The sequence below is a fragment of the Malurus melanocephalus genome, unplaced genomic scaffold (genome assembly GCF_030028575.1).
Source record: "Malurus melanocephalus ecotype Western Australia unplaced genomic scaffold, MMel_1.1 scaffold_5, whole genome shotgun sequence".
In the NCBI taxonomy this organism is placed as follows: domain Eukaryota; kingdom Metazoa; phylum Chordata; class Aves; order Passeriformes; family Maluridae; genus Malurus; species Malurus melanocephalus.
The window spans coordinates 307868-330868 of NW_026623237.1; the positions used below are offsets into that span (position 1 = coordinate 307868).

Consider the following 23001-nt stretch of genomic DNA (forward strand, 5'->3'; position numbering starts at 1 on the left):
TTTTCCCCTAGCATAACTATCCTAGTTAATGACACTCAATTAGTGAGAAAGTTTCTCAGCAGTTTGAAAAGCTTTACACTGCTTTTCAGTTGAACACCAAAAGAAAGGAGTTCTTTTGGTTGTTGGGTTTTGTTTTTGCTTTTATATGTCATGTTAAAAATCTGGTAGTTTTTGTATGTTTTAAGTTATGTGAATGTATAAATTAGAAAGCTGGCTGKGTCGTAACTTTCTGTTACCTGATACTGATCATAGCTTATGGCCTCTGGCTCTTCCACATTAAAACTAAGAATAATAAAATGTAAATATGTGATTATCTCTTTTATGAAAAAAAAGTGTCATGTGTGATACTTGATGCTTTTGCAGTCTTATTGACATACCCAGCTTATAGATGGACATTCCACTGGCTTTGTCAAGTATGTAGCTTGACACAACTGTGTGGTGCCAATGACTGGTCTTCAGCAGCTGTGGGAAAGTGAGAGATAAGATTCTCACTCTTTATTGTGGCAGCATGGCAACTACTGGTTTTGAATTTACTTATTTTTTGTTGTTTTTCCTTGAAATACTTCTTATCCTTGGTCTAGGGTAAGTTGGAATTCAGGAGTGTTTGATGCAAAATAAGATGGCTTTTGTGTTGTGATTTCATCTGAGAGAGGTGTTTGAAATATCTGTTTCTGCAGATAGAATATTAATCCATTTAAGTGGTGCTGGAAATCCAGAGGTGTTTCTCTTTTGGTTTTCATGTGAACGGTGCCATTCTCTCTTCCCCTCTCACTGCAGCTGATAACCCTGTGGTTGCTGAGGAGAAAGGACCCTGCTACCGGTTTGTTAGTGCAGGAAAGCAATGCATGCATCCTCTTTCTGTTCAGCTCAGCAAGCAGCTTTGCTGTTGCAGTGTTGGCAAAGCCTGGGGCCCACATTGTGAGAAGTGTCCACTCCCAGGAACAGGTAAGAACTTCCCACTAAAAATACAAGCTCTTGCCCCATCACTACATTTGTTATGCATGCTTTAAAAAAAAACAATAAAACAACAACCACCACAGTATATGCTATAGATACATGAAAAGTAACCCAGAAAGTGTACTTAATACTCTTCAGTTGTTAACAGCTCTGATGAAAATAGGGCAGCTTTTCAGAGTTTGGTTACAGAACAACATGGAATATAGTTTGTGTTACAATTAGTAGGGTATTTAATATTTCTGCTTTCTCACCTTCCTTCGTATCTTTACCATCCATTTTGAGGAATGTGCTAAGGACAGGATTGCCTTCTTAACAGTAAATTAGTGGTTAAACTTTCCGTGCCATTTTTCACTTAAACAGTTCCTCACTTGGTACATAAAGATCTGTTCTATTATCAGTGTTCCCTKGGAGTTCTGCTGTTATTTAGATACATAAGGACTTCAAAAATATCAGCTTGTTTGGTCGCCCCTRTCACTTAAGCTGGTTAGAGATTAAGATGCCACATATTAGAGATACTGATTGCAAGTAGTTTTTATTCCCTGATGTTGCTTAAACCTTAAATRCCCATGGAGTCTTCAATCAAAATCAATTTAATATTATCTTTTTTTCCAAATATATGGTCAAACTAATCGATTTTAGAAGCATCATTGTTTGTTGTAATATACATGATATCCAGTCTCTTCAGTATTTTAGCGTAATGTATTATTTGTAGTGACAAACCACTGTGCTTACTTGAAGCTACTGYTGCTAATGTCACTGTCGTGATGCAGGTCATTTATTTCTCTAGTGTTTCACAAATATTTACATTTTCAAACCAGCTAGTTGCTCTGGGAAATCCACAGTTAGTATCAGTGACATGCTGAGACCAGCAGATTCCTTACTTTCTCAAGCAGGACTTACAGAATTGAAAGAGACCAACAGTTCTGAGCATTTCAATATATTTTTAAATCCACTGTTTCCTGCATGACCATTGGGTCACTAGATCATTGATCAGGATTTTAAAACTCCTGTTCACTTTTGGATGAATAATATTTCTATGGCTTTTTAATGGAGAAAAAAATGTATATGGTTATGAGGTGACTTGCAATTTAAATGCAGCTGTTTTACATCTGTGAGAATATTGCTTGGGGCTTTATGCCCAACTGTGTGTATACTGGTGCACAGAAAATATCCTTATGTTATCTGCTATCTGGTCACAAAAATATATATTAAGTATCATATGGAATTAGTTATTTTAGTGATTTTTTTCTTTATTAGAAGACTTTAGAGAGAAAATCTGTGAGTAGAAAATTCTGATTAGTCTTTCCCATTTAATGACTTACTTGCATGATTTAAAAACATGTTCCTTTCTGTAACAGGTTAAATTCATAATGTTTCAGAGTTTTCTTTGAAAAATGTGTGAAAGTGGGATACTCCAGAATGGGGTAATGTATTTACTGCAGCATCCCATGTTAGTATAAAAGTCACTGAAATAAAAAGCTTCTAAAATACTTGTAAAAAGTAAACAATCTGCTAAAGAGACATTGAGAGACCAGTTTTGTATRCCCAAGTGTTGAGAGCTATTATCAGAGCTGTGGTAGAACAAAGATCACATTTCTGTTTTTCATTTGAGCCAGTGTGACTTGAAGCAAGATTTCCTATGTCCTAAGTATGCATCTGCAGGAACAGACATCACATTTTCTGTCTTCCTCCTTTGACCAGAATTCCCACCCTTAGTTGGATGTTTTTATGGAAAGTTTTGATGTTAGATATCCCAGCAAAAAGTGTTTCATTAATCTGAAACCACTCAATTTAACTAATTTGGCCCCTCATATTTTCTAAGACACCACCAGAACACATTGTGCAGTTAATGCATACTGTGATTTAATGTAGTTTAACTCATCTGTGGAATGCCTTTAGGTAGTGCTTTGTGCWTTTATTTTAGATGCTAATTCATTTTTAAACCCTGTTGTATGMAGTTTGTGAACTTACCAATTGCCCCAGTTGGTGCATCCCTTAGGCAGCTGTAAGAATTCCCACATGGAAGACTCAATCTTCTTTGTTTTGTCCCAACACGGCTTTACATAGAGTAATAAAGGCAATGAAGCACTACCCCCTCAAGACTCCTGAAGGTGTCCCTGACCCTGACAGGAGCAGAACCATTCTCTTTGATGGGGAGGAAGGCTGAGTTGTATTTCTTATTTTACTCTTCTGGTAGAATTGCAAAACCATGGTGCTTATATAGAGCACCTGTAGAGATCAGCGCAAGTGCTGTTGCCTGACTTACATTAACTTTTTCTGTATCAGCTTTATAAATTAGATTATTTCCCCTCTCTTCCAGTAGTGATTTGGATTTTTATGGTCCTCATCTTGGTTTTAGCCAGCCTTTTTCAATTCAGTGGTATTTGGATCTGGACTGGTATGAGGCCTCTGATGTAGTCAGGTGGGGTCCTGTGGATCAGTGTTGTTACTGGTTGATAGTGTTCTGCTCCTTTAGTACAGGGCTGGTGAGCGTTTGTCCTTTGATTTTGACAAAAAATASAATGATAACAATAGCAGTCTTCATTCATTATGCAGTATAGATGATAAAGACAATTTGCATATTTAAGTTAATACCTAGAAAGGATATACTGTTTTAAGAGGATTAATTTTAAAATAACATCTTGATACAATGACAGATAAGCATAACTGAAGAAAAATGGTGAACTAGTGTGGAAACCCCCTGGGAAGAACAGCCAGAACATGCTTTTGGGAGAATGCTCAGTCGTATTAGCATGCAATGCATAGCTTCTCTTTAAGAAGTTTTTTTTGTAAAAATGTATATACAATATGAGATTAAATTTCTTAGTGGTAGTCATTATATTTTCCACTATGTCAACATATTGCACTTTTAGACTCCTAAAAGGAATATTTTCCCATCCCAAATCTAGCTGCTTTTAAGGAAATCTGCCCTGGTGGAATGGGTTATACGGTTTCTGGCCCTCACAGAAACAAGCTATATCATCACCCTGCAGTTAGAGTACAGCCACCTGTCATTGGCAAGACCCCGATTACTCAACCTGTTGCTAAAGGTACTTCTCCTCCACCTCTCCCAGCAAAGGAAGAGCCAGTGGAGGCACTGACCTTCTCACAGAAAAGTGAGACTGAGATGGCTGTACAAGAAGGTGAGAGTGGGAAAATTTAGTCTTTATTTCTGTGCATGTGTCTTCCATGGTTTGTTTCTTTGCRTGGCAGCTGCACACAGTGCAGGGCCGAGAGGCGTCGCTGCCCACAGCAGAACATTCCATGCCTTGGAGTGCGCTGCATCACGTGGTTTATTTCTCACGTGTTGTGTGTATAGGTCCTACCAGATGCTGAGACCATGGAAGGAGAGCAAGACTGCTTTAATCTCAGTAATTTTTGTGATAAGAAATAGTACATATTTGTTGTAAGACACATATATATATATATATATATATATGTTTAAATTCTAAAAGGGAAAATTGCAATGGAAAATAAGAACTTGCATGAAACTCCTCCCACTCCTTCCCAGAAAAAAAAAAGTTCACATTTGTGAAGGAAAAAAAACCTGAACCACTCTTGCTTGCATAAAGAAAAGGCAAATTTTCAAACCTGATTATATTTTTCTTTACCATAAATTCTTGCAAATTTGTTAGTGGTAAGTTATATATCATTATGATATTAATTTACCTTTAAAATATTTACAGATGTTGATATTCCTTGGAAGGAATTGAAAAGATATCATCAGTGAGTTAATAACATGTGAGATTGTCAGATTGATTCTGAGGAAGCAGGTAAACAATTGAGAAACCTTCAGGGCAGCTGAATACTGAGTAAATAAACATTGGAATGCAGTGTAGAATCTTATTCTGGTTTCAGGTTAGTTTTTACACTTGCTTCAGGAACAATACTTCCATTTTGAACTACTTTGGAATGAGGTTTGAGCCTGAATTTTTTGTGTGATGGCGACAACCACTTTCAAATGTGATAAAATATACAATGTTTTGTGAAAACTGATTAATTCTCTTTTTTTCTTTCTGGTTTTAGTGGCAACTGCAGCTCCTGATCAGGTAAACCATTCTGTAATTTATCTAGGAATTAGAATGCAGACTGTGTGGACAAGATGTGATATGGATAACTGAAAGGGTTGAGCATGTATGATGAACAAACAAGTCGCTGTGGACTTACTGTTGAAACCATGAGGCAAAAAGAGCTCAAGTTATTATTACATACAATAGGCAGGTAGTGAGGTACAGGAAAAAGATTAACCTCTTAGAGGCATTTGTCAGAGGGTCTGGTATATATTGCTCTAATCCCATTCTGGAGATTGTATTTTAAAGAGGATATTGAAAAATGCAGACAGTATGAAGAAGAGACAGATCCTGACTAGARAAAATGAATCAGAGAGAAACATTATGAACCTTTGAGAAGCATTTGTGACACCTGCTTATGAGACTTGTATTAGTGCCTAAGTTACTTCCGTAGTTTTTTTAGGGTGTCTTGTATTCATGGGAGAAGAGCAAGTGTTTGTGTGGGTGAAGACCCCCATTCTGCAGGTTTCAGGTTCTCTGTGCTGAAAATAATGGGATGTGTTGTGAATAACTCCAGCTGTGCTCCATTTCATTTTCCTAAAGACTTAGAAGCATCTGACTTTTCTATGAAGATAAGATGATGGGCGCAATAGCCAAGAGAGAACCTTTCACAATGGTCAGAGACAGTGATTGTATACTTTTGTGTGATACTGAACTGCAATTAAATGCTATATGTAAGCAATTAAAGACCAGAAAATTGGAGAGCTATGGAGGGACAAAGCCAAAGATGCAATTAGAARCTCCAGGAAATGGCTTCAAATAAAATTAATGTTAGATTGTATGCTGTTGGATAAACATCATATTCCATGTTCACACATGTTAAAATTGGTGGTTGGTAATGATCTGCTATCAAAAGCCCCTGATATGAGAATTGTTAGCAGTTTCTCAAGCCAGGAGTTTGTGGATTGCTATGATTGTTGAATTAAGGGAATGTTTTCTGTTTTTTTTTTTAATCATTCTTCTAGGAAATAGCTTCTATTGATCAAGAAAAGCAGCCTTATCTAGAGCCTGGGCAGCCTCAGCTTTCTCCTGGAATTTCAACAATTAACTTGCATCCACAATTTCCAGGTAACTTATTTTGGCTTTTCTTTCAGTGTGAGAGGGTGCTTATAATTCATCAAAGAATGGGAAAGTAGCAATTCTAGCAGAGGCTAATGMAAAAATGATTGGAGCTTCATAAGCTCCAATTCCATCATGAGCAAAAAAAAAAAAAAGTCATGGAAGCAGAGTTGGGAGGAATTGAGAGGTTGGTTGGTGACTTGTTTGGGAGACAAAGACATATTTTAAGGAAAAGTGATATCCTGGATTATGTACATGAGAATTTTAATGTCGGCAGAGGTGAAGCCTTATTCTCCTTTCAAGAGGAAAGTCCTTAGGTATCTCTTTGTAGATTTATGCATAACTCTTTCTGCAAAGATTTTACCCCTGTGTCTGCTTTCGTTCGCACCTCAGGGTTTTTTTTTTTCACAAGTAGTATAGTGATGAAACCCCCAATTTATACTGGTTCTTTTCCTAGTCTAGATCAAAGCAGAATAAACAAATGAAAAGTTCCTGGCTCATTCAGTATCATGTGTGAATTCTACAAGGCTTGGGGATGTCTGAATGCTTTAAGGTGTTTTTTTTGGATGTGATTGATTTCCATTCCATGTCACACAGCAGTGATTGAGAAAACATCCCCTCCTTTGCCTGTTGAAGTTGCTCCTGAAGCCTCTACTTCAAGTGCAAGTCAAGTTATTGCACCTACTCAAGTTACAGGTATTGTGCTTCTTTTTTAGAACTGAAATAAATTAAGAAATGACTGAGTCCCTGACACTATTGTTCTGTGCTGTTGCTGAATTACCATAGTGAAGAGAATGTGGTTGTGGAATAGAAAGGAATACTCTGGAGAAAGAAAGTACAAAACAGTACAGCAATGAGGTTACTGTCAAGAGTCAGGACCAAGTCCTTCCAGGATGTACCTGCCATTTCTGTGTCCACAAATAAATGGTGGCAGATAAAATTAAAAATTCTACCTCTGTCTCAGTTCTGGACTTTCTTTGCAGATCTGCAAAAGAAAGTCCAGACCTGAGTCTGAGATAGATTTGCAGATCTTCAAGGAAAGCCCAGAAATGAATACTTCTTGGAGACAGGTCAGGTTGTTAGGCAGTCTACATGTGTATTCATGAAGTACACATGATCATGTTCATTGAGGGATGTAGACTTTACAGGAGGGAGATCAGAATGTTCTACAAAAGGCAGATGAGGAGTTACTGTAGGATCTATTTTGAAATGTTCTTTTGCTGTTTGTGCTCCTCCCTTTTTTGATGTGTTAAAGTTGCCTTGTCTATGTCTATGCACCAAGAAATGAAGATAACAGAAATACAAGTAATGAACCTGTCATAGCTGAAATTTGTCTAAATGGGAGCTGTTCCAAAAGACACGAAAATTTCTTTTGTACATTTAGAAACAAAAAGGTGAATGTATTATATTTGTATACAGGAGAGCATTACCATGTCACATTGTTTAGAGTGAASCAGAATGAACATAGGCTTTGAAGTGATTGCAATATCCCAGTAAATAGTGTAAGATGCATTCTTGTATATGGTAGAGATATTTAGGCCTACAAAGAGGTTTTCTGGTTTCCATTTGCAGGAAGAAATTTCATATACTTGAATAAAAAATTAATTCTTCAATATGGCTTTCCTTGATTCAGGAATGGATTTTTGAGTTGATGCAATGCACACGGGGTTTAAATGACCCAGTTGTTTGTACAGTTCTGTCTGCAGTTTAATCCTCCTGAATGTCCTGTAAGAGTAGAGAAGGGATCCTGTCCTTCTGTAAGCATTCAGCTGCTTCCTTCAGCTGGCCATGACAGCAGTTCATCAATCCCATGTGGAGGTTCAGCTAGTGGAGACTGTCAAACTAGAACTCGGAAGTCAGCTCTTCTGTGACTGTGCCCCTTCTGCCAGCCAGCTCCCAGCTTCCTTACAGAGAGAGAAAGTTACCCTACTGGGAACTCRCTTCAGTCAGTCAAAAGAAAATTGTAGTTTTCCATGTTCTGTTTTTTATTTCCTTGGGAATATTCTAGAACTAGAAATTGCTGTGTGCTATAAATCAAAATATTGTTCAGRTATTTAAGAGATAGTAAAGTACAAGTGCAATAAGATTTGTAGGACAAAATCCTAAACAGGATTTTTAAAACTGAATGCAGTTSAAGTTTTTGAGTGCCTTTTTTCTATACTTTAAGGTTTAGTTAAATTTAAATGTGACCTGTTTRTAAATAGTCTAGCTAAATAGTTCTTCTTTACAGATAATTGCTTCTTTTTCAGGAATTACAGTTCCATACTGCAGTGTAACCTTTGTTTGTTGCAACTGAASACAGTTATTAGTATTTTCTGCAATAACATATATGCTTTGAGAATTTCTAAAAGTACTGTAAGGATTTAGCATCCAATGCTGCCCATATCTCAATCTCCTTATCTTATAAAATATATCCAAGCCGTTAACAGATGAGTATTTCTGTAAATCAGAATAGCAGATGGGTACTTCTATAAATCAGAAACTCACTACAGTAGTTTTCTTATTGTGCAATGTAAAAGTTGAGTCATATTTTTTTTTTTTTTATATTGTCTTCATTTTACTTTAAATTTATGTACTGTTTTATATCTCTTGGATGGGACGTAAGATTATGTCACCAGAAAAAGCCTASATGGTTTCTAGATTCTTCCAGATAAGGTATCCATTACAGAAACTTGGGAGTTACAAACTTGACTTACAGTTGTTTTCAGGCCTGAGCTTTCTAGTTGGATAACAGAATATTGTGCACTTACTGAACTATGTGAGAGAGTTTAACATTACGTTTTTCTTTGTTTGCTTAGAAATCAATGAATGTACAGTTAATCCTGATATCTGTGGAGCAGGACATTGTGTTAATTTGCCTGTGGGATACACTTGCATCTGCTACGAAGGATACAAACTTAATGATCAGCAGACAAARTGCTCTGGTATGAAATGAAGCTTTCAAAAATCTGAAATAACCGTGCCATGAAATGCTCAAAATGTAGAATTTGGTTAGGGGAAATACCTACAGAACAGTCAGGAGTTCCTTCCTCTACTGAATGTTTCCAAACTACAAGCCAGGCTTTTTWWKSCMAAWWAAAWTTTTTTAGGTAGTCTCTAATATAGCCTTTCACCTGCTCTGAAATGAGTGTGAATKTAATTAAATGGAATGAAAACCTTTCCCATTGTGATGTGAGAGCTAAAGTGATTAGGCAGACCATCTCCTCTCTGCTGTATATCAGGTAGCTAAGAAGTCAGGCTGCTRGGAAGAAACACACTTCTGTTTGGAAAGAGAGTGACTGAATTGCTGCTCGTATGTCAGAGTGATTTATCCASCTAGCAGCTCTGCAGGCAGACTAAGTCCAGGGATTTTGTTTGGTCATTCCTTTCAGTATGCTACTGAAAAGAGAAAGTATATCTTAAACAACCCAAAAGCACGGTAAGAGATCTTCAAAKTGGGGTCTTCATCCCTTTCTGAGCTAGTAAATTCTAGAAGAGAGGCCTGYGATAAACATAAGGCAGAGCACTGAKGGGTTCTACAKGAGCCATTTCAGATTTGGAAGCAGCTGTATTGGTATCTTTTCCTCATTCAGAGTGTACTGGTTCCTCTGTAACTTGGATCAGAAAATGTGTATTGTATCAACAGATTATATGCTATAAAATGTTTATGCCACCAAAGCTCAGTGGCTTCATGCTCTAACACATGCTGTCAGGTGCAACTGCAATATTAAAAAACAAATCATGCAACACAGCCACATAGTGACTTAGAATCCATTTATTTCATCCAAATTTTATTAATGTTCCATGCTTGCAGCTTGTGCTTTTGTTGCACACAATGTAGTGATTTCAGCTGTCACGTTCCTCAGGCCAATGCAATATTCTTAGTCTAAGCCAATAAGAGCATTTTTCTACAACCAAAACTGTTTAATGCATCTTTTTTTAGATCTCTGAGAGAAAACATATATACCTCTTCAAATATTTAAAATAATCACAAGATCAGTCTTTTCAAATGCATGACATACAATGCACAAAAAGAATCACGACTAAGTATGTTTTTCTATGGTCTTACGTTTTCATTTCCTTTATAGATATTAACGAGTGTAATCAGGCACCACATCTCTGTTCCCTTGGACGCTGTGAAAATACAGAAGGAAGTTTCCTATGTATTTGCCAAGCTGGATTCATGGCCAGTGAAGATGGAACTGACTGCGTTGGTAATAACTAGTCTTCTTTATAGAAAATTAAAAAATATAAAAATCACTCAAGAAGCTTATCTAATCCCTCCTAAAGTTCCCTTCTCAGTCTTTTTTCCTCAATGTCACTGGTACTGGACTGGTGTCTGGAAGTGTATTTAACTGTCTCTCACCAGGGATTGTGGTGAGGAAAGCACCTGAATAGTTGGTRTTACTTTTCAAAATATTTGCTGAAAAACAAGAATTTATTTAGTACCATCTTGTTTAGGAAAACTACCATTTAATAAACAGACCTGCTGTGTAGAATACAAATATTCAGCACTTTCAATGAGTAGAACAAACTCTATATTTAAATATGGCTGCAAAGAGCCACAGACTTGACAAAGCAGCACAAAGAGCCTGAAGGGGCTGTGAYCAGCTTTAGGTTGGTGCTGGCTTGGGCAGCAGCACACACTGTTTGCAGCCACAGGGGAGCTCACAGGCCTCCTTCCCATACCCTGATTGTTCCTCACAATCATTTTCTCTGTGAGTACAAGCAATGAGGTGGCTTGCAAACAGCTTCAAAAGTCCAAACTTAGTGTTTAATTAAAGCAGAGTTTAGTGGTGATGCAAAGATTCAATGCTTTCATGGTGAAGCAGTTTCTTTTAACTTCTCTTTGTCATCTGCAGATTTTGATGAATGTTCAAGACCTCATATTTGTGGAGAAGGCTTTTGTATAAACACTCTTGGCTCCTACAGATGTGAATATTGTGAYAGTGGATACCAAATGAACAGGAGAGGGGAATGTGAAGGTAGGTTTGGACTCATCTCTAGTGGGGTGATGAAGTGAAATTACCATTTATTGATAGCACAAAAGCAATGCCAGACTGCTTCTGTGTGGAATGATTAACATTCCCTTAGGGTTAGCACTTTGACTTGAGCTGCAAAGGGACAAATCTCAGAGGGTGAAGTCTTAAACAAGAAGGCTTTGTGAGTACTCTTCAGCATTGTTCTTATTTGATGTCTGGAGCTGTAATTTAATTCCTATTATTTCCATTTAAGATGTTGCAAAGGTGTTCCTTTGCTGTGTACAGAAACATCTTGGGACAGCTACTATTATGGCTCTTGCCATGGAGTCACCTAAGTCCTTTGTTACTCCTTACCTGCATACCAAGTTTCTGTTAAAAAAAGTTGTAATTTTTCCTACATTATAGCAGGTATGAAGTGACTAGTTGGTTTTTTAATATCTAGAAGATAATTCATGTTGCAGGAGATCCTAGGACATCTGACCTTCAAAGCTTCATTATATTTTGTGTGATATTTTTGCCATTTTTTCCTATGGGTTTTGTTTTGTTTTTAACTTGAATTGTGAACTAAAAATGACAAGCAGTCTTTGAATTTAAAACATGATTTTGTTCATGCTTTAGTCTAAGTTAATAGGAGAGAATAAAATTGCTGATGTGTTAGGTTGCCCAGCAAATAAGCAACTTAAAGCTGCCCTGGATATATTTGCTGCTCTGAGTGYTGCTAAAAAATTCCTCTTCCAGTTCTTTTATTTCTTTAATGTTTCACACACTCCACTTGTACAACTAGTCTTTGCAAATCTTCTCTGTGACTAGGGAATCTGTGATTCATTTAGGCTAGAAATCAGACTATTACGGTACATTGAATTTGTTAATCACTTGTATTTTAAATAGTGTGGTGATAGTCCTCTATAATTTAACTTAATAATATGTGATTTCTGAGACCAGATTCTCTGTTGAAAGTTATTTAAAGTTGCTTAAGGGAAAAAGCCTCCTACACTAAATACATCAAACCAAGGAAATGACACATTCAGGSAGTCATTGCACCATCTCGTTACACCTTCATAGTATAACCGGATAATTTTGGATTCCAAAAAAACTTCCTTCCACCTCCTCCACAGTTCAAAAACAAAGGCAAGAATCCCTCCAAGCTGCACACAATACTACTCACAGTTCACTTGCACTTCCTCACCCATCTTCATTCTGCCTTCAAGCTATATTCACACAAGCTCTGYCATGGGCCTAGCCAGGGGAATGTAAAGAGTGCATATATGTTGTTGTAGAGTATGTTGTTTAACTGAACATCATTTCATAGGATGAAGTATTCTTACAGAATCTTCTTGCAATTTTTTTTAGGCTTTACAGCATTTGGACTTCATTTTGACTGAAAATTTCAGTACCAAGTACATAATTTATGTTGTATGTTTTGAGGGCAGACACAGTCCAAACAGTTCTGAGAAGAGGTTACAGCAGAAGTGGATTTTTTTTGTTAATTATTTTAAAAAGTCTCACAGCAATTTCACAGGCAAACTTTTGCAGGTTTGCATTGTAGTGGCTGAAAAGGCCTGTGACTGTTTTCACAAGAAAGTATTTTAAGCTGGGCAATTGTGATGCTGTGAAAAATTGTGACTTGCCCACATCCAGTGAGTTCTTTGGAGCTGGGATGTTCAATTCACTCAAATTTGAAGCATTGTCCAGTTAAATTACAAGTGTTTGGGGCTACTTGACTTCTGTGAGCTTGTTCTCAGAACTGGGAATGAATTCTCTCCTTACGATCTGTGCTCGAAGAGCTCGGATAGTCCTTAATTGTAAAAGACAACTGCTAGGCCTGGGGCAGCAAAAGGATGGGAKCTTAGGAAGTTTAGGAACTTTAGAGGTGACTTTGACAATATCATTAGTTCTGTGCACTGCATGAAGCAAGTGTTTCATGGGATTATAATTATTGTAGTTAAAGATCATATTATAAAACAATCTCAACACCTGGAAACAGACTGCAAGGAGGCTGCCTACACAATTTTAATTCCAGCATCTTCTGATCATTAGTCACTTGACAGCAACTTGTCTTTGAATGTCATTATTTTGTGTGCAGTCTCCTTTAGATTGTATATGTTGCATATGAAGAATCTCAGGTACTTCAGTAGGATAAAGGAGTGACAGAAGCAAAGTTATTCGTACCTGTGATAGTAAGGAATCTGATATGCTGTGTGTTCTGGAAGACCTACCAAAGATTTGTAGCATAACAGAGAATTCAAATTGAGTTGCATGTATTATGAGCTACTGTATTTCTCAGAGATGCTCCTTTGCTGGCACAAATCTGTATGAACTTGTACTTTCCTGTGTCTCTAACAGGTAAAGTATGCTACTCTTTAAATGCTTTGTAACAGGAGGAGAGCCAGAGTAACCAGRTTGATGTTCAGTGTCCTGTCATGGCTTTGAGTATTTCCTTTTATCTTSTCTTTTGAAGACATCGATGAATGCCTGACTCCAGCTACCTGTCCAGATGCACAGTGTCACAACGCTCCTGGCTCTTACCAGTGCATTCCCTGCAGAGTGGGCTTCAGAGGCTGGAATGGACAGTGCCACGGTATGTTTAGTACTCTTTGTCTCTCTGGTTATATTTCTTTTTCTGAGGTGCTATATTTTATATTCTGTCAGTGTTCCAACCTGAAGACAGCATAATRGGTCCATAATTGAAAACACAAGATTTTTGAAATTACTTTATGTTCTCAAACACAGTGTCTATGAGGAAACCTTGATTTACTGTAGATACATGAGCATTGAATCTAGACTACAAGCAATATAATTTTAACTACAAAACAGAATCCTTGAAATTGAAAATATCTAACAGAAAGAGGGTCTATTGTCAGTGAAATGCTAGTAGGCTGTCATTTGGTATTTGCAAATGGAAATTGCATACACAATAAATAGTAATAGTAATAATAAATTAGTGTGGCTCACAGGTTTTTCAGTAGCACATGGGACTTTGCTCATGGAGCGTAATAATAACAGTCTTTAATTATCTGTACTTCTAGCAAAACATTAGCATATCTTAAAGCCCCTTGAATCTCTTTAGGTTAGGGGTTTGGGACAGATTTCTCTCATTTTACTTTTGTTGATTTGTTTTTAAATGTTCAATTATTTTTTTTTTCCAAATCAATTTTGGCTGTTTGAGATACAGGTAAAAATATTAATCCATTGTGCAAAAATAAATAATCTTCTGCAGTTTTGAGTGCCATTTTTTGGGACACTACCAGAAACTTAAATTTAACATCAGCTGTGAAGGATCCGCCATTGTGAATATTCCTGCCCACTCCATGTAGCACATGGCCTGTAATTTGTGATTGTTTGGAATAACCATGTTTCCTAAACAGATGTACAATAAGCTGCATAGAAGGGGTGTTTGCATTACTGTGGAAGGCAGATTGTCAGTGTACTTCCATGGTTTATTTTGTAATGGCTCCCGGTTGCTGTGATTTGGTTCAGTTCACAAAGCARTCAAAGAGCAGCTCTAGAGGCTGGGATCTGCAGTGCTCCAGCTGCAAATGTGCTGCTGATCTATGGATCAAGAGTGGAGTCACTCTGCAGTGAAGCAATGGTGGGACTGTCAGAACCTCACCACCAGTTTTGCTGTGCAGATTACACTGTTTTCAACTACCCTGTTTTCTGAAGAAATCATACTGTCTGAACAGCTCTGCCATGTCATAGCTTGTCATATTTGGTATTGTTATTTATCTTGYGGTGGAGGAATGTGTTTCTCAGGTAATTTCATGGATTTTAATGGAGTTGTAGCAAGCTATGTTTGCAACAAATGTTTGCAACAAATTAATGGTTGTTTGCAACAGAAATGTTTGCAACAAATTAATGGCTTTCACTTTGCACATATTATTCCRCATTCATCTTTGTTYCATTCCTTCCCACCTGCCTGGATTCCTGGTGGCCTTACAAAAAATGTGGCATATGTATTCTGTTAGAACTCTCTGGCTTAACTCCATTTTCTTTGCAAAATGTTGGCTTAATATTGCCTTCTCTCCCAGTATTGAGCTTTTTTTTGGTACCTATTTATGAAAATAGCCTGGTTGAAAATTTCTTGGCATAACTTTCAGGTTTTTCATTCGTTCTAACCAGTTTAGTAGAAGAGAAATGAGAGAAGTCAGTGCTTTGCTCAGAACTAAGTCACATAAGGAAATAGTCTTGGTTTCAAGTGATAATTTTTTCCTTGTATTACTGCATGTAGTTTCCCATTTTTCCTTTGTTTTATGTAATGTTCTAAGCCTAGACATTCTTACTCACTTCATTAGTGATGTGATCGGTCCATTTTTTGTTTATCCTAGGCTTACATCATGTTGGAAATGAGCCAAGCATATTTTATAAAGTGTAATGCAGACRATTTGTCTTAAATCTGTATTTCTGCAATATGGCACAGTTTAAATACACTGAAATTATTTCCCATTATCTTTGAAGGGTATTTAAATCCATTGTTCCATAAATTCATTTGTTGCTCCTGTTAGTTTAGGTCAGTTGCAGCTCTTTTGGTTTTCCACAGTGCTGTTTTCAGTATTTTTTCACCTCATTTCATTCCTCTGCCTGCACTTTATGCCATAGAAAATCCAGTGTAACAATTCTACCGATAGATCTTTGATGCCACTTATATTGTAATCCTCCAGATTTATGGCCAGGAACATAGCCACTCCTGTTTCATCTAGGCAAGTCAATCACTTCAAAYTTGGGTACACCACATTTAACTGGAGTTTAGGTGGGAATGTTCAATGCATTTTGGAAGAAATGAAAAAGGATACCTGCACAGTTTGTCTCTTCATTGTTTTCAAATTGCCACTCTCCCAGGTCCTTCAGTGCATTTGTRTTGTAAAGGGACTATTTAAAATAGTTAATTGTTTTTTTAAGTTTACTTTCAATCACTGATTTTTTTGTATTCCCTTTTTCTTGCTGCACATTTGCACATTCAAATAAAGCCATATCATAATGTATCTAGAGCACACTTCTGTGTATTGATGAACAAAGTAAAAAAACATGTTGACTAAATTTTCTAGATCACTTCATCCTTGTGATTATCAYTGTGGTGGATTTTGAAGCTCTGTGGCTAACTACCAACATTCAGCTTGTGTATTTTTGAGGATCCCATTAGAAGATACCAGAACTAATAGAGGTCAGCAGAGCTAATCCAAATACCTCTAGCCCACTTTAGGAAACATCAATGGAATCAGTTATAGCTCTGGTTTCTTCTCAGAAGATTTAAGTTCTGTTCCTGGTTATTCTGCTGGCTTTATGGGGAAGTCTCTTGATCTTCAAGTCCCATCCAAAAATCAGAAAGAGTATTCCAGGTTTCTTTGTCAAGAAGCTTGGAGATGAAAATGAATCTGTAAGAAGCAGTTTTGTTGTTCTGTTGGAAATTTGTGTGGCTGAATTGGTTTCTCAGTGTTTGAACAGATTCTTCAATTAGAGCATTGATCATATACATTGAGAGCTAAGATTGTGTTTTGCAGACCAAGCACATTTTGCAGCAGTAGTGAGCTGGGAAATGTGCTTGGAGAAAGGAGTKACACCTACTGAATGCCATAGCACAGCACCTGTGCATCTGTGTTGTCATCTCTGGGAAGATGTCACTTCATCTGCTTGGCCAGGCTGTAGTAGGATACCTCATGTACTGAGCTGGAGACTCAAGTGAGGAACCCAAAGTTGCAGATTTGGAATCCACATTGGGAATGTGGATGGAAATGGTGATTTTGTCTGTGGCTGGGGAAAAATGGGCTTTGTCAAAGGCACACGGTACAGGAGCTTGCAAAGAGCCATGCGTGTAAATACATGTGAGGAAAATACTGCACATATTCACAATAGCTAATAAAAAGTTATAATGATGATTTAAAGATGTGGAATCTTTTTCCAGCTCTCCCTGTGTTACAACTGCCTAAATAGCTCAAGCACCTCAAACAATTAGCACCTTCTTATGTTGATGGGTTTTGTGAGCTTTGTGGTGGCAAAAGACAGGATAATTGGGAGTAGTATGATTTCTGGCACCAAAAACAAACAAAGGGTTGTTCTTTTCCTGCATCATTGAAGCTAAAAAAAATACAGCTTTTTCCATAAAAACAGAGACATGTGCTGACTACTGCAACTCCACATTGAGAAATAAAATTGGCAAACTRTTTTTTTTTCTAAAGTGAAAACTACTGCTGGGAGAAAAACAGTAATTGTTATTTCAGAATATGGAATTATTTCTGGTGGGATTTATAGCAAAAGATGTTCTTTGTATGTTTGCTTTTTGCTTTGTTGATTTATACAAATTGCATTCAGAAGGCATTCTTGAAAATTAGTCTTAAGTAGCAACACAGCAGTTTCATGTTAGCTAAATAAAGTGCCCCATCTAGTTAATACCTTTCAGAGAAGGATGAAAGTTGCTGTCTGTGGGATAGCTTACAGAAAAAAAAGCTGCTTTTGAGTCCTTCTGAAGAATRGATGGTTTGTGACTAGGAAGAGACATTTTGCGTAATCCAACAGAGTTCATTGTTGAGTATGTAAAAAGGGACCTGCATGAAGTGTGAAATCCCATTGAACTTCCTCAGGAATAATAACCATGCTTGTGATGTAATTTGAATATATTCCCAAGCTCAACTCAAAGCTGGTTGTACCCCAGTTAATTTTTTGCACTTTCTTTCTACTCACAGATATAAATGAATGTCAGTATGGCAATCTCTGTACAAATGGACGTTGTGAAAACACAGAGGGATCCTTCAGGTGTACTTGTGCCCAGGGTTTCAAACTCTCTGCATCAAAGGATCAGTGTGAAGGTAAGAGAGAACATGATTAAAATTCATAAGCTTGCACTCACCTTTTCCTTTTAGATAATACTCTTTTTTTTTTTTTTAATCTTGCTTTTAATGGAGAAACAATTAATGTACAATACTGACRTTAAAAATCCAAAATGTAAGAATATGTATTTCCATTTTATGGCTTCTATGATCACATTGTAGATTTTGGTGAGTTATAAAGCCAGTCAAGAACATGAAGTAATATTTATATTGCTAAACTGAAATTTTTGCAAAATCCTTGGCATTTTGGAGGTTTAGGGACAGTGGCTTTTGCTTTTCTTTCTATGTTTTTTTTTATTCCATGGGTGTGAGTGGAATCAAAAAACCTATGCTGCTCCCCTTGGGAACCCAGCAATGTCAGCTAACACTGTCTGCCCCAGTGTCACTGCATTTCCAGTAGCACCTTGTGAGCGAGGGAGAGTTTGGTGTCATATTTCTAGGAACAGTACCTGTACCTCCAAAGTGTTGGTCTCCACATTGCTTACACATCTAAAATTTCTGTCACGACTGCTCCAGGAGAACAAAATTGGGTCTGAAGTTAAAGTGAAGTAGTCTAAGGGAGAGCCTAGAGCGTGCACAGGAAGTATGAATATTTCTCTCCCTAACTAGAGGGTACATGAAGCTTCTCCCTAATGGTGAAAATCCGGGACAGTGTCTCCAGGCTGTGAAAACACACAGAAACATACACAGTTCTTCTCAGATGTTGGGTTTCCTTCTTTTCCCTTTCCCTCAGCCTTCCCTAAGTGCCTCTGTATAGCACCAAACACTTTCAGACTTCTGAGTGCTAAAAATAATACAGTAAAACTAAATTATCGTTCACATAAATTTGTCAGGAAGTTTGAAACAAAACATCAGTGTAAGTTAAGTGTCTTGAGTAAGTTAAATGTGCTGTTCAGGACACACAGCAGACTGATCTTGGGGAAAATATGTAGACAAAATTTGACTGCTTCCTCTGAGCCTCTCATGGAAAAGAGCCCTTGCCAAACTGAGCTGGCATGTGCAGACTGTTCTCTTAAAGTGCACCCTTCTAAAGTAAGGACCCATACACATGCCCAGCTGCTTCATGCAGCATCACAGATTTCAGTGATCCTTAAATTCTAAACTTCTGTGGTTGCAAGGAACTGTTACTTAAGAGGTCAGACTGTACAGCCATAACACAGACCTGAAAAACCTCATTGAGTAACGTTCTCCTGTTTGAATTGAATTTCCAGAAAGGCATTCAGCCATGCCAAAATGCAAGAAGTGACCAAGATCGCACCATGTCAATTTAATTACTGCTTCTTAATGAATATTTTACACATAACAGAGGGAAAACAGGCTTCCTAGCTCAAACAAGACAAGTGCTATGTTCTGAAGTCAAAGTGCCACTCCCCTTGGATACTTTTGAGTGTTCCATAGGAAAATTTAAGTTTGATGTTCAAATCCATCTGTTAGCTCAGGCTGACCCCAGTTTATGAGAACTGAAGCCCAGAGGGATTAGTAGTGTTGTGGAAGCAGAGATATTTCCCCACAGTTAGATGATTAATACTGTTACAAGGCAAGATTTTTAAGGAGTCTTAATGTACAACTGAGTAGGGGAACAGCCTGTCAGTGTGCATCTGAAAACCACACCCTGTTAAAAGGTGGTGATCTTGCTGGAAAGTATTTTGTGGGTTTTGCTGACTCACTGGAGCGGCTGAGTTGTTACCTCTGCCAGATGCAACAGAAACAAAAGCAGCTCTCAGGCAGCATGTGTGTGTATTCATGAGTCTGTGAGTTGTGCATTGAGGGATAAATTGACATTACCGGACAGAATGTTGAACACTGTAATCGCAAGGAAAACACAGTCTGCAGTTTATATCATTTTATGCATTATATTGTCTGTATGAAATACAAACAAGTTAAGCAGTACTTGATATTGACACTGTGCTTTGCTGTTTTGTTCAGATTTGTTCTTTGCCCCATTTGATGGGTAATTGGTATTTTCAGATGTGTAACGTTTTCACTGTCTCTGCTGCTGCAGATATTAATGAATGCCAGCAGCGGTCAATCTGCACRAATGGACGCTGCAGGAACACAGAAGGATCCTTCAGATGTATCTGTAGCCAAGGCTACTCATTATCATCTGCTGGAGATCAGTGTGAAGGTAAGCTTAGGAACTTAAGCTAGTGATTAATTTGTTTCAACATGATCTTGAGTATTTCAGCTACAGGCATGTACTATTTAAAAATGGAGCAGAAATAAATGTTGCCTCTTTCTTTTTGTACAATTTCAGCCATTCATTCCCACCAACACAGCCACATATTTAATGGATTCTTAGAAATAGTCCCTGTCATCTTTCCACCTACAAAAAATCAGTACATGTGCTTCCATCTGTAAGATTGGAAGACCAGTTGACATTATTGCCAAAACCAAGTCAACCTTTCCAAACCTTGTTGTTAAAATTCTGACACAGAGGCTCTGTATTACAAAAACTTCTGCCAGCATATGCTGTTCTCATAGGGGCCTGCTAGTTCAAACTTCTTCTCCAGCTTGTTTTGGGAACCTGCAGCCATCCACCACAATCACACATGTGCAGTGGCACAAGAAAGTATTTAGTAGAAGACAAGTTCCAGAGGGAATCTGCTGGAGATCACATCTTGCACTCTCAAAGGGCAGTCTAGTTAATGAGCTTGTAAAAACAAAAGTAAGAAGTGAAAGATGTACACTAAATCTAGGGAGAAATGCTGTATTTTAAGAACTTTCTCTTGTCTCTCAAGAACCATTTAATTGTCCAGTAATTGGCAAACTGTTTCTTTTCTAATGAATCATTTCAAAGCTACTCCCTCTTCTGCGTTGTTGGCAATACCATCTGACATGGTGTATCTGCTGCACTCCTTATGGTCACCTTGAGAATGTAAGATTGCTTACTAGTGAGCTCCAGGAAAGATTTTACCCCAGTTGATTTCTTATTTCACCCTAGCAGGGAGAAGTAGCTCTCAGTTAAGGTCTCACTGTACGTGTGGTATTAGCCCATAAAATCTATTCAGTCTTTGGTGTGCTTTCTGTAACTGCTGATACCATGCAAGGTACAGCTGCAATACCCAAGTGTTCTGCTGCTAGGTTATTCACCACACAGCACTTGCAAGGCAGTCCTCACCTTCTCTCTCACAGCAATAGGTCAGGAATCCTCCTCTCCAAGTGATGCAGGCAGAAGAGCAGTTCCCCCTGGAACAAATGCCATTTTCTCAAGACAAACATGTAACAGACTTTATCATAAGTGAATGTACTGGATTGTCCACATCCAATAAGTGACAGCATCTCTTGAAGTTCTCATCAACAAGGAAAAAGGCTATCTTATAAAATCTCCTCAGCACACTTTCATACTGTTTGGTACTGACCTATTTGGAGAATATATTCGTGAAAGTCATGAACATAGTCTTAGAATTCATGCTRAGCATGAGCTTTCATCAGCTTCAAGAAATGCAGGCTGATGAGCAATGCACTAGAAATCTGTGTCAAAGAATTCTGCTCTCATCTGGCTTCAAGATCTTTATGAATTGCAGCAGATGCAGAGATACAGGATTGAGACCCAAAGTAAAATGTGGTGTAGGGGATCACAGGTCCTTCCTGCCTCCCAAAGGCAGAATGGACAACATGGTATCATTCCTGACAACTACTCATCTAACTTGCTCTGAGTCGGTTTCAGGTGAGATTTCAAACATCTCTTCAGGCTGCTTTGGTGCATTTCATACAGCCCAGGGAGACATGGTAGCTATTGCAGCTCTCCCTCACCTGGCCTGTCAGGGTAGGTCCCTGCTTTATCTTCAACTGTTTTGGATCCTTTTCAAAGGCAGTTTTCAAGACAAAATAGTTTCAGATGCTTTCAAGGCATAAGAAGAGGAATCAAACAAGGAAAAAGGGTAAAGCTGTTCCCTTAACCCAGGATCTTTGTCTCATTTGCAAGTCTGCAACMAAATTTACAGCTTATCCATCCAGTGACAGAGTGATTCATTTCCGTAGACACAGTGTGTTCACTGAAGACTTGTGTAGATATCTCAAGTCCTGCACAAAATAATTAATCTCTTGAAGTGGAAGAAATTCTTCCACTTTCATTATACCCCTTCAGAATTTTCTGAAGTACAGGATATTACAGACTGCTTTTTGCACCTTGTGAACTGAAGAGAAAATCACCCTAAGACATCCGGAGTTTCTCCACATAATGGCTTCTGATTTTTGGATTAGCCTGTTTACCTGAATGTTTTCTAACACTTCACAGAGAAAGAAAGAAAGAGATGACAAAAACTGTGAGTGTAGCTCAGCACAGTTGTCTGGAAAGAACAAAGTGGTTCAAATTCAGACCAGTTTCTCGAAGAGTCAGGTATGGATATTTGTCATGTCAGAAGATACCCAAAAAGTATATGATGCTGTAAAACCAATGTGATTAGCAAACTGCTTGCAAGAAATGTGTTTATTTAATTAGGATTCCTTCTAGTTCAGAAGTTTTCTTAAAGATGTAGCATACAAGAAGCAGTTTGCTGGTTTGATAATTGTTCTGGGGGTATTGCAGAATTTGGCAGAATTATGATTATGCTGTGCTTATTTTCAGCTGTGATTTTTGCAGTTCCCTGGTTGAAGTTTTTGTCTGGAAGCTTTGTGCAGTATTTTACTTGTTTAAGAATAAAAGTTATTTACAAATAACTTGTATACGTCAATKTATCTAAGTGTACATACAGTACATCTTCAAGATACACACCCCAAATGCATGTTTATCTTCTGTCCTAGTCTCTCATTCTACATCTTGTTCTTGAGATAAGGTGACATGGAGGCTTTCTGCTCATTTTTGCTCTGAATAAGAAGGAACACAAAGTGTGAGGGCAYCTGTGAGGTGTTTTAACCAATGTAACCAGGAATGTGCACCAGCAGGACTTACATGCAGACTGTACATCTCAAAGAACCTGGGTTAATGGAAAAGGTCTGAAGCATAAGAGTGTCCAATATCTCCTAGAGCTTTCAGAGATTTTGCTAGCCAGAATGTTCAAGGCATGCATATGTAAAGGGTGAGAAAAAGCACCGAATGTCTCAAACATTAGTTACTGCCTCTGATTTTTCTGGGGWTTCTCATGTAGCCGTCATAGGATCTATGAAGAGTTTCATCAGAGAAAGGGAGGTTTGCAT

The 23001-nt window shown here is 37.8% G+C and overlaps 1 protein-coding gene across 8 annotated transcripts in view; it reads left to right on the plus strand.

Moving 5' to 3' along the window:
* The window catches only part of LTBP1 (latent transforming growth factor beta binding protein 1), a 191281-nt gene that overhangs the window by 121073 nt on the left and 47207 nt on the right, over positions 1–23001 (plus strand). For 3 of the 8 annotated variants that reach the window (XM_057369961.1, XM_057369977.1, XM_057369994.1), the window contains exons 11-21: positions 778–945; positions 3867–4100; positions 4984–5006; positions 5993–6095; positions 6684–6782; positions 8885–9010; positions 10154–10279; positions 10928–11050; positions 13506–13625; positions 17722–17844; positions 19868–19990. In XM_057369961.1, coding sequence (XP_057225944.1) covers positions 778–945; positions 3867–4100; positions 4984–5006; positions 5993–6095; positions 6684–6782; positions 8885–9010; positions 10154–10279; positions 10928–11050; positions 13506–13625; positions 17722–17844; positions 19868–19990 — 1368 coding nt within the window. The remainder of the gene's footprint in view (positions 1–777; positions 946–3866; positions 4101–4983; positions 5007–5992; positions 6096–6683; positions 6783–8884; positions 9011–10153; positions 10280–10927; positions 11051–13505; positions 13626–17721; positions 17845–19867; positions 19991–23001) is intronic. The other 5 variants (XM_057369970.1, XM_057370010.1, XM_057369985.1 and 2 more) reach the window with 4 other exon arrangements.